The 12,433-nt window shown below is 37.4% G+C and overlaps 1 protein-coding gene across 1 annotated transcript; it reads right to left on the reverse strand.

The window, feature by feature from the left end:
* Window positions 1–671: 671 nt before the first annotated feature.
* On the reverse strand, window positions 672–1,889 carry LOC150080859 (innexin inx2-like). Its single transcript, XM_090380843.1, has one exon. It carries the CDS (start codon window positions 1,887–1,889, stop codon window positions 672–674), a length of 1,218 nt encoding a protein of 405 aa, XP_090236969.1.
* Window positions 1,890–12,433: the final 10,544 nt, after the last annotated feature.

A 12,433-nucleotide genomic window follows, 5' to 3' on the forward strand; every position in this document is an offset into this window, starting at 1 on the left:
TTGGCACATTTCTGCGTGCTATAAGTAAACAAAACATAACCATAAATTTTAATACATTATCAACATAAGATAAATAAGCAGTTATAATGCATATAACTAGTTATATACATTATTTTCTAAACTATAGTATAGGGGAATTTTCTTATTATTATCACTCTTTTAAAGCTCCTTTTTAAATTTCATATTTTGACACCGGCAGGACTTTTTTAATAGTTAAAAAAAATATATTTTCTAAAAATTTCCAAACTTTATAAAATATGGCACATTTTAGGAGAGCTTTTAAATTTACAATTTGCTAAACATGTTTTAATACCAGTGACATATTTGCTTCCTTAAACTGTTTAATTTAATTTTGTTCGTATATTCACAGTGTTTCCAAGCAGCACACAAATACGTGCTACTGACTCACCTATCCATATCCATCTACCAGAAAGAGATTTGTTCGGCTGGAGCGAATCTAGTCCCTGTATGAAAGTTATAAAATACAAGACTTCAACCTCTTTAAGATGAGGGGGATTGCAAGAAAAGCATATCATAAGACACTTTTATAAGAAACATTAAGCGAATTTTCAAATAGAATAAATTGAGCCACTTTGGTAATTTCTAACTAGTCTATCAGCTATTGAAACAGTGCAAAACGTATTGCAGTTAGCTTTCACAAATATAAGCATTTACTTAATATCCTTCATTTGCGGTTGTAATTGTTCTTCTAATGACTTCAGACCATCTTTCAGTTCTTTATCAACTACGTACATCACTACTTGCTTCTCCGGTACTACTTCTTTCTCTGTTGATTCTATGCAGAATGCTAAGAGTTCCTCTCTACAAAGAGTCAATAAATGTAGTATTTTTCCAAAATGGACATTATTCATGTTACTTCCAATCATGTAAATCAGGTACCATTTGTAGTAGCTGTATTTGCTTATTTCTTGTAAGGTGTTCTGAGCAGTAAAACGACTTACACTACGCAGCATTATAGTACGGAGTTGAAATGAAAGTATTAGAGCAATACGATATACGATACTCAGAAAAGTCACTATGGCCAGTATAATGAACCAGAACCACAGAAATACGTAAACTTTTTCGTTGACGATATTCAAAGGCAACAGACAGAGTGCATCATGGCGTTGAACATCTCCAGATGAACCGTATCTGTGAAATGTGCATTTGGAAATTTTAGGGAATACACTTACCATAGGATCAGAACGTTCTTCTTGATTGGTGTCGGCAAACTGAATTACCTTTATGCCATATTTAAGAAAGGCATTTCCAAGGAACCGGTCAATGAAAAAGATTTGACCTATCACATTGATTAAGTTCAGTAGTTCGCAGAATACATAATTATAGGCATAACCACTGTGTTTACCGTCCCAGGTGTGTATCAGATACCGAATTAGCCGCTTGAACTTAATATCTCGCTTATCTAAGGCTAAAGGATCATCAAGATCTTGAAGTAGATTGGACATCAGTCCCATTTCCATCTTTTTCCAAAGAAAACGTGGAATATAAAATATACATGCCTGAAGAAACAATACAAAGTAAACCCACTGATAGTATGCGTGTTCAACAACTTCATCCTGTTCTTCATATTTGTCCACTCCTGGGTAAGCAACCTCGTGGCCCACTTTTTTATATAAAGCTTTTGGCAATGAAAAAGTTCCTTCTACCCAGCAGTAAGAATTCAGTAACTCTTCGGGCACATCATCTCTCTGAATACAGCGGATAGGATTTCCAAAAAATTGATAGCCTGAAACCATCACACTGAAAAGCAAAAGTATTAAACCTGTCACCCTGTAGTGAAGTTTAAATATGATACCATCAGTAGATATGTTCTTAATTTTAAGAACACCTAGGCCTTTTATGTCGTCTCCTAAAAGAAACTTATCCATGACTTGAAACTAATATTAAAGCGTCTGGCCACTTCACAATGGAGTTATTCAGTAATGAGAGATTCCTTCAAAAAGCACTATCAGTATGTTCTTATCTGTCCCTCCCAGAATTCCTTTACATCCTATTCTCAACAACACACAATCAGCATGGGTGTGCATATGTGTTGCAGTATATCTAACAACTATTATCACTTTAACAGCTAACTTTGATGCCAAGAAACCAAGATAAATCCATTTATACACCAAAGTTCATCGATAAAAATTGAAAAGTATAAGTATATAAAACTAAATAACATCTTGCTGGGTGGGTCATGAAGTAGTTCATCGTATCTTTAACTGCATAAATATATACGAAGGGCGTTCAAAAAGTGGTACTTTGACTACTACTAAGAAATTAAAACATTTATTTTATATGCAGTAAATGTACATTTACTGCATATAAAATAAAATAATAATAATACAAGTTTTTAATATCGAATATGGTTCCCACGAGCTTATGACGTCAATAGCCTTCTGGGAGACGCTTTTTACAAATTTTTTGTAATTGGAGACTAGAATTTTGTTCCACTTGTCCCATAGCGGCTAGAACTAGGTCATTCCTGTTTAACAACATCCCAAAAGGGTTTAATTGGATTCATATCTAGGCTGAAAATAGAAACTGAAATTGACAGCTTCACTACATTTTTCTCCTCAAACTACTGCTGTTACTGATCGTGATTTTTGACACGAAACGTTGTCATGCTGATGCAAATACAACCCCCCACTTCCAAATAATTGCCACAATGCAGATAAGGCAGAATATCACAAAAGACAGCTACATTCGTAGTATCGTCAATGAAATTCAGTCGCCCAAGTCCAACCCACCTAAAACAAGCCTATACTATCACCATCCAACTTCATTGGCGGTGTAATCAAATCTGGATGAATTTTTTTTTTATAAGATTCATATTTATATTATTTAATTTAATAACGCAACACGAATTTCAAAGTTTTGAAGGAGGAAGTACATAACCAATGGGTTTTTTAACGATACAGCTTTTACTTTGTATTAAATTTAAATTTATTAAGTTTGTTGAATTTGTAATAGTGAAATATTCGTATGCAGATTTGAGTAGATTTTTTGAAATGTTAGTACTGATTTTTTTTTGACAATCCTTTAAAACTATGGCTACAGCAGAGAGTCTCGCCGCAGCTGTGAAATAACGTGACGTGGTCGAGAAATGCATATTGCACGACCATCCATACACTGCTACTCATTGTCTTCACCATGTCAGTCCTTCTGGCCGCATGTAATAATTCGACTGGTAGTACACGGATTTTCGAAATTTTATATTTAACTGTTTTAGTTTTAGAAAGATTTCTCGAGCAATCCCAAATTTCATTAAAATCAGACAAACAGAAATCTGAAAATTATTATTATTTTCCATACATAACATAGGCTATCCATAATACCGTATATTGTAGCTGAAGCATTGGATAGTTTGTTTCCCTGAGCTGTGGAAGGAATGAATAGGCAACTTGGCGGATACATAGAAACAAACTATTCTCGGTTTTCACATAAAAGTTGCTCTTTGAGAAGATCATTATTTTGTTATCAATTTGCTATATACACCGATGAGCCAAAACATTAAGGCCGCCGTAGCCTAGTGGTCAGGCGCGCGGGTGCCTAAGTACACGTGCCTTGAGTGACCGGGGTTCAAGCCCGTGACTACTGAATACGGTGCTGTTTCTTGTATTCAATCTATCATGCGAACTCCTCTGACCGTTTGGTCGTCCCGGAGTATAAACAGAAAATTTATTTATTTTATTTATTATGACCACCTACCTAATATGATGTTGGTCCTCCACGTGCAGCCAAAACAGCTCGTACCCGGCGAGGCACGGACGCTACAAGATTTCAAAATGTATCTTGTGTTATCTGTTACCAACACGTAACCAGCAGATCCTTTAACTCCTGTAAGGTCTGTGGTTGAGACGTTGCAGATTGGAGTTGCTGTTCCAGCACAAACCATAGATGCTCGACAGGATTGATGTCTGGGGGAATTTGGAGGCCATGGTAATACCTGGAAGTCTTCCTCATGTTCCGCGAACCAGTCTCGAACAATCCGGGCTGTGTGGCATGGCGCATTATCCTGCTGAGAGACAGCACCGTCAGAGGGGAAGACCGTTCCATGAAACGGTCTGCCTGGTCAGCGATGATGTTTAGGTGTATTTAGTGTATGTATGCCTGTCTCACAGTGGCACCAGGACTATTCGTCCATCTCCACCAATTATCATGTAGAGAGAGAGAGAGAGGGGAAAAAAAAATCAAACCCTTAATCACATCGGCCTGAAGTGTAAATGTGTGTTTACCAGGCCTCTCTGCCTGGTAAATACACATTTACGCAACCAGGTGGCAGCCATCACTTCAGTGATGGCTGCCACCTGATTGCGTAAATGTTATTAGTGAAGTCCCCCCAGGGTGTTCAGTGTTGGGTGCATCAATGCACCCAACACTGAACCCTGGGGGACTCCACTAATAACATTAGTCCACGAAGAGCAGTGTCCATTGATTACCACTCTCTGTCTTCTCCCCCTCAACCATCCCTTTATCAATAGCAGCAATTTGCCTCCAATGCCACACTGCTCCAATTTGTGCTGCAGCCTTCCATGTGAAACAGTATCAAAAGCCTTTCTAAGATCCAAATATATGATATCAAAATTAACCTTTGCATCTAGTTCCTTTGTGACTACATCATAGTATACAATCAAATTGGTCAGACAAGACTTCCCTTAACAAACCCATGCTACGTCCCAGCTATAACTGAAGTCTTGTCTAGATGCTTCTTTAACCAGTGCCGCCATTAATTTCCCTGGAACAGAAGTTAAACTTACAGGTCGGTAATTACCTGTGTCTCCCTTTGATCCTCCTTTGTGGATTGGTGTCACATTTGCACATTTACAGTCCATAGGTACTTCCTTTGCTGCCTCCTTTAATATAACTGGATAGATTCCATCCACCCTGGGTGCCTTTCTTATGTTTATCTTCAACAATTTCTCCTCCACTTTACTCTCAGTTATTACAAAATTATGTAGCTTACTGCCAGAGTTGAACACACCTCTGGCATTCCCCTCTCCGAATAACTCCTCATGTGTGAATGTAGATACAAAATATTCATTTAGTTTGTTAGCTACCTGAGCAGAATCATCAATAACTGAACCATCGATATCAAGTGGACCAATCTGATTCATCCCCTTCCTTCTAGAGGTTACATAAGTAAAGAACTCTTTGCTGGTTTTTTTTTTTTTTTTGCATCCTTTGCCAAAGATTTCTCGTAATTTGCCTTTGCCTACCTAACCTCCTTTGTGACTTGGTTATGGACTAGCTTATATCTATCATAGGCTTCTGTGTCACCTGTTAATTTATATGTATTCCATACATTTTTCTTCTCTGCCATATGTCTAATTAGTTCATCTGACATCCATTTAGGCCTAAATCTTGAACAATATTTCTTAGTTGGTATGAAAAGCCATTAGCTTTTCATACCAACTTCCACGATTTTTTCTTTGAATGCTTTCCATTTTGAATTTGCTGTCGGTAACATCATTAGTTGGTCCCACCGTATAGAATTTAAATACTGTCTCAGACCACCGTGGTCACCTTTACGAAAGCAAAAACCTTTACACCTGATGGTAGTTACCTCTTTGAGTAAATCCCACTTCAGCACACTTTGATCACTGCCACCTAGTGTTTCCTTTATCTACCGATTCTTAATGCATGAAGAATCACTACTGATAATCAGATCAAAAGTATTACTCCCTCTAGTTGCCTCCCTAACATGCTGGTAGAGAAAACAATCATCCAATAAATCCACAAAAGCCTTGCTAGTGTGTGAGTGACCAATCCACAAGTTCCAGTCAATCTCTGGAAAATTAACATCCCTTGAACTAGTTAGTAAAACTAATGATGTTTAGGTAGGTGGTAGACGTCAGAGTGCCCGTCACATGGATGACTGGACCCAGCAGAACATCGCCCAAAGCATGACACTACCACCACTACCGGCTTGTTTTCGTCCCACATTGCATCCAGGCGCCATCATTTCCCCAGGTAAACGACGAACACGTACTGGCCGTCCAGATGGTGCAACAGGAAACGTGATATATCGGACCAGATGACATTCTTCCAATCACTCAAGGTCCAGTCATAATGCTCGTGTGCCCACTGTAGGCGGTGTCGCCGGTGAACCGTGGTAAGCATGGGCACTCGGAGTGGCCTGCGGCTACGCAGCCCCATTTTCAGCAGGGTTCGATGTACTGTGTGTTGTGACATATTACTTCCGTCACCAGGATTCCAATTACGGCGATTTGCGCCACAATCGCCCTTCTGTTGCCACATAACATCTGGGAGAGTCTTCGAGCATCAATGAGCCGTGGTCGTCCAACACCTCGCCGGCGGTTCATGGGTTTCCCCTCCTCGGACCACTTTCGGTAGGTACTAACCACGGTTGACCGTGAGCATCCCACCAGCCGTGCCGTTTCGGATATGCTCTGACCCAGTCGTCTGTACATTACAATTTGGCCTTTGTCAAACTCGCTAAGTGCGCTGCCTTTCCCATCTGAAGAACAAGAGTAACACTGATTAACGGAGCTTAGTATGAGGTGTTTTTTTACAGTGTCTCGACTCTCGCACGCGCCGTAGTTCACCTGCAGTTGCTTCGATTTGCATAACGACTCTCTGGTCATAATGTTTTGGCTCATCGGTGTATTTCAACTGTTATTAAAATTCAGGAAGGAAAATATGGAGCATTACGAAATTGCAGGATCAGCGTACAGTGTTAGGTACAGTTGCTTTTTGTTTAATTTATTACATAACAGAGCTGGAAAATGACCACATTGTGATTATAAAGTATTGCAAAAGTCATGTGAGGTATGTGCAGTGAAGTGGAAAACAATTATTCTTAAATATTATTAGTTCATCAATTAATAATTAATTTGTAACAAGGTAATTAATTATTTATTCTCCACTTCTCGTGATAACAACAGTAAAAAAAAGGAAGAATTTCAATTAATTTAAGGAATGCAATGTGCACGAAACGTAACGCCCTGCCTACGTACCTAACATATATGTATGGCGCTGGTTCATTGGCTGTCATAAACAGACAAAGAAGGTGTAAATTCCATTGGCCCCTGGGAGATCGCATTGGAGTATAAAAAAATAAAATAAGGAACTAAAAGTGCATTTTCGCTTTTAAACGAATGTAAAAGCACCAAAGCTCATAGTGGTGAAGCTACCATACCAACAGGTCTCGCCTCAAGTGGAGCGAAGAGTAAGGGCACCTGATAATTGATTACTACGTTTGTTGATAGATCACGTGAGGGTTTTTCGGAAATCTCTCCTGGTGGCACAACGTATAGTTTTGCCTCTGCTGAATGTTTGTCATTCTTGCCCAATGAAGTTACTTAAATAGTTTTCAATCATTATTAAATTTATGTTTGATTAAAGTATTAAGTTTTTTTTTTTTTTCTATATAATACCAACCACACACATGTGTGTGGTTGGTATTATACAGATTGTGGTTGGTATTATACAGAAGTTATATGGATTAAATTTACTCTTCTTTGTTTCATTCATGATGCTTTATATAAAAAGTTTAATCACGAATCTATATTCACGTAATAGTGTTATGTCTTACACATAAAAATATTAAATGTGACATTCTTTGAGTGAAACTGTGGGGGAGGGATAAAAGCAAAAAGAAAAATAAGCTATCATTTATACTGTCTCCGTTGTGAAAAAACTTTGCCTGTCCACTTTATCAGCATCGACCACTGTGACAAGCAGTTCATTCCAGTGAACTACACGCTGCCGAAAGTAAATTCATGAGATCCAGCCTTATGTTACTCCCTAAAATTTTGTACTTGTGCTCCCCCCCGAATCTTCTCTCTTCTGCCAGTGAAAATATATTTCTCTCGTTCATTTTACTGATTTCTTTCAGCGCCTTATATACCTCATTCAGGCGCCTCCCCCGCAGATGTCTAGTTGTCAAGCTTTGCAGTCCGCACCTTCCAATCTGTTCCTCCTATGGACATCGATTAACATCCTCATCATGGTTGTCCTTCATTGAACTCTTTCTAGAAGCTTTGTTCTTCTTTAAATGTGGCTTCTAGATCCGAATACAGTATTTTAAATACGGTCTCACTATCGTCTTTTATAAAGGGATAATGACATCCTTTTCTCATCCTTACTTGCGTAGGGCTTATATAACATAGACTGGATACCACGTGCCTTCCTAGTCGCCTGTTTACACTGCATTAAAAATTTCATGTCTGACTTAAGTGTAACCCCTAAGTCTTTTCCGTCCTAAACCGCAACGTTACTCCTCTAGTAACTTCTGCATTTGTTTTCTAGGTGTCGTACCTTATATTTAGAAGCATTAGAATTCAGTTAGCATTTTAAGACCATTCTTCAATACATACAGGAGTGGACAAAATAACGGAAACAACTATGATAAGAGTTACAGGCATGCATTAATATGGTGTTAAGCTATCCTTGCTTTTAATACAGCTTGTATTCTACGTAGAATAGAATACAAGCTATTTAAATAAATCTTGACTTGTCTTAAGAGGAATACCAGACCATTTTTCCTGGAAGAACGTTTCAAGCTCTTTGAGTGATGAATGTCGAGGAAATAAGCCTCTCGCTCACCTTTCTAAATATGTTCACAGTGGTTCAATAATGTTTAAGTCTAGTAATTATGCAGGCCATGAGAAATTCTTAGTCTCAATTTCACGATCCTCTAACCAAAATTGGACATATCTGTCTGTGTATATTGGAGCATTATCATCTTGAAACATGGCATTTTGTTTGCAGGAAACAACGTTTGCACCATGGGATGAACCTGGTGACTCAGAATATCAAGTAATCACTGGCAGTTACTCGCCCGTTCAGGGTGATGATAAACATCAGCTTTTATCGTATTTCATTCACAGTACCACCTGACACACACACACACACACACACACACACATAAATACGCCATACGGCCATTACAAAAACGACTACTTTCACATCAGGTATTTCCATTACTTTTTCTACCCTCTGTGTATATAGACTGTACACAGAGGGTAGAAAGGGTACCACAGGTTTTTTTTTTATTATTATTTGTTTCTTTGGTTATGATCTATTACCGCTGCCAATAACAAAATTGTGTGGTGTTTAGAATCTTTGTTATTAATAGATTCTAGTGAATCATTTCTTTCTACCAAAATGGTATATTATCCGGGGATTAGTGGTATCCAAATTCACGCCAGAAAATTAACAAAATTTATACAGTAGTAATTTAAGACATATGCCTTGAAAAGCAGCATTGCAGATAGTGAATAATAATAGACAATCATTTAACTTAAGTGATTATAGCATAAAAAGATTTAACTAACGAAATATTTGAAATTAATTAAAACAAATAATTAAATAACAATATAAATAAAATCCACAAGAGGATAATTTTAAATAAAGACAACCATCCGCTACAGCGCCAGTTTGTGTATTGGCATTGAGAACAAAATTTAAAACAATTCATTTATGCTTGAATATAAGGTTGTTGATATAAGTACTTTCGTAATAGGAAAATGGTAAACTAAAAAAAAAAAAAGATTGTAAATAAATTTACCTCTGTAACTATCAGTCAGAATGATGGAACATAATAGATGACTAATGACAGGCTTCAACAATAAAATTTTTCAAAAATTCGCATATAAAAATAATGCTTATCTGCGTTTCAAATCGTTTTCGATTTTGTCACAAAGCTCATCACTGCACTCTGACGGCAAATTTAAATCTGGCAAAAATACATTTAAAAAATGTAAGATTTTTTTTCGAATTAAAAAAAAAAATTAAGATTTGTGCAGAATGTGTTTAACGTTAGAAAAGCTGTATGATATCTCATGTCATCTGTTTCCTAAATACTTGACTTCCGCACATATCTTGGTATTGCTTTATGAATATGAGTATGCTGATCCTAAAACACAGTGAATACAGCAGATTACAAATGGATAGATGGTAGATTTGCACAAATTCTCATTTCTTTAGTGTTTTTATTCAATGATGCTTGCATATTTCGAATAGACAGTTCCGAATTGTATCACACTAGTTTACAAATTTAAGTTTGTTCATTGGGGTTTGAATTTCAATAGGTCCTACTGCCGAAATATGTTGCTGTGATTTCAAATATGACTTAGATTTTTTTTCTATCACATCCAGATACATCACAATTTAAGAAATAAAAAAGTATTGTTTTTTACGAAAGTATATAACTTTATTGTATTTAGTAATGACAAATTGATAGGATTACATTTTCATATATCAAAAAATATGTAAATACTAACAAGAATTAATTACAATTCTGAAACTTTCATTAATCAGACCTTAGTCTCTTTGTTTGAAAAGAACGTTTAATCGTTTTTCTTTTATGTACAGTGCCAGGTTTCTCTCTTTTTAAACACCAGCAGCAGTCGGCCACCATGCTTGTATTCCACCTTCACTGGTACCTCTGCTCCATTTCCTTTATGTCCTGATGGAATCTCTCCCCTTGTTCTTCGCTCATCTGTGCAAGATTTTCGGGGAAAAAAATCAAGATGGGCATGCAAAAAGTGAATTTTCGATGCTCATATTGCAACCTAAATTGCAAAGCTTTTCGATCATATTTTCAACAATTTCCTCATAATCCTGTGATTTATGATTTCCAAGAAAGCTTTCCATTACACTTTTAAAAGCAATCTAGGCTTCCCGTTCAATGTCAGTCAAAGTAGTTTCAAACTGACCGTCTAAAACCAATTTTCTAATTTGAGGACCAGTGAAGATACCCTCCTTAAGTTTTGCGTCAGATAAACAGGGAAATTTACTGCAAAGGTACTTAAAGCAGTTGCCATTCTTTATTCAATGCTTTAACAAATTGCTTCATTATGCCTAACTTGATATGCAATGGGGGTAAAAGTATTTTATCTGGCTTCACCAAACTTTCGTGCGCAATATTTTTTGACCCCGGTGTAAGATTGTGCCTCCCAGGCCATTGCTTCTTTGTCCAATGCAGCGCTTTAACTCTGCTATCCCATTCACAAATAAAGCATGGCATTTTAGTGTACCCACCGTGTTGCCCCAACAACATACATAACATTTTTAAAGTCTCCACATAGTTGCCATTCGTGATCTTGATATTTAATTTTTTCCAGAAGCAACTTTAGATTGTCATAAGTTTCTTTTAAGTAGACTGAATGAGCAACTGGCACAGATTTGTACTTATCTCCATTATACAAGAGAACACCTTTTAAATTAGTCTTAGAAGAGTCTATAAATAGTCTCTAGGAACATATGATGGAGCTCCTAAGGTACTTTTTAAACCAGCGATATCACTGCAATATACGAGAGGACCTTCTGAAAAATACTGTATAAACTCCCTTTCACGATTTCTGTACCAGGAAAATGATGTACCTGGAGCAAGTAAGTTCTTCGCTTGAAGTCTGGATCCCAGAATTTCAGCAGCATACTTTGGAAGACCTAAGTCCCTTACTAAATCGTTCAGTTCGACTTGCGTGAATTGCTGTGGTGTTAAAATATTTTCTGGTTGATAACATTCCTCTTCACTAACCTCTTCTGCTTCGGTGGAAGAAGATGTGGACTCCAAAGTTTCTGGTGGAGGTTTTACAGGCAGATCAGGTCCTTTCGGAACCGGTTTTATGGCTGACAGTAGATCTGGATATTTGATATCCTTTTTTATTTTTTGAATTGTAACCTTTAACGTCACTTACACAAAAGTAACATTCGGCATGGCTTACTGGCTCGCGCCACACCATAGGAATAGCAAATGGCAGCACACCTTTTTTCTTGACTCCATTTTCTAAGATGTTCGACACATGTATGGCATACTTTATGCGGTGCCCACGATTTATCCTGATCGCTTAGTTTTATGTCAAAGTATGCATAATATGATTTTTTTACAAAATCGGTAATATTTCGCTTCTGCTTTATAGGAACAAAACAATCGCATATGTGACAAAATATGTCGGGACTGTTTATACACTTTCTGGTTGCCATACTAAAAGAAAACTAACACCCAATTAGAGCTCACGACGGTTTTTACAGGAGTACTGTGACCGCATAAGGGATGTGCCACTTATATAGGCTCTGTGGTTGAATGGACTGTACAAACAAGTGAGTGCATGCTCAGACAAGTTTAACCCGTAACTACACACAGGAGTCTCCCAGACTCCACTCGGAAAATAAAATTCTGGGAATCACAGATGGGCAGGAAGAGCGGGGTAGGGGGTCGTCTACCTTCCTGGGTCAAGGTCGGCTATCTTGCAGTATGACCCTGCAGTGTGTGTAGTTATGGGTTAAACATGCACAATCTGTTGTATTTGAGGCAAATATTTGATACTGATTACGAATACAGTAAAGGGGTATAAACCTTGTAAACCATTGCAGAAACTATAGTTATGTACAATACCTAAGTAATATTTTATTAATGAATTGCGAAAAATCTTTGCTTGATAGAAACAAACGGACTTCG

The sequence above is a fragment of the Mastigoproctus giganteus genome, chromosome 9 (assembly GCF_048544385.1).
Source record: "Mastigoproctus giganteus isolate SK-2022 chromosome 9, ASM4854438v1, whole genome shotgun sequence".
Taxonomy (NCBI): Eukaryota; Metazoa; Arthropoda; class Arachnida; order Uropygi; family Thelyphonidae; genus Mastigoproctus; species Mastigoproctus giganteus.

Coding starts and splice junctions, on each gene's coding strand:
- LOC150080859 (XM_090380843.1), bottom strand. CDS start 1,889: ATGGATAAGTTTCTTTTAGGAGACGACATAAAAGGCCTAGGTGTTCTT.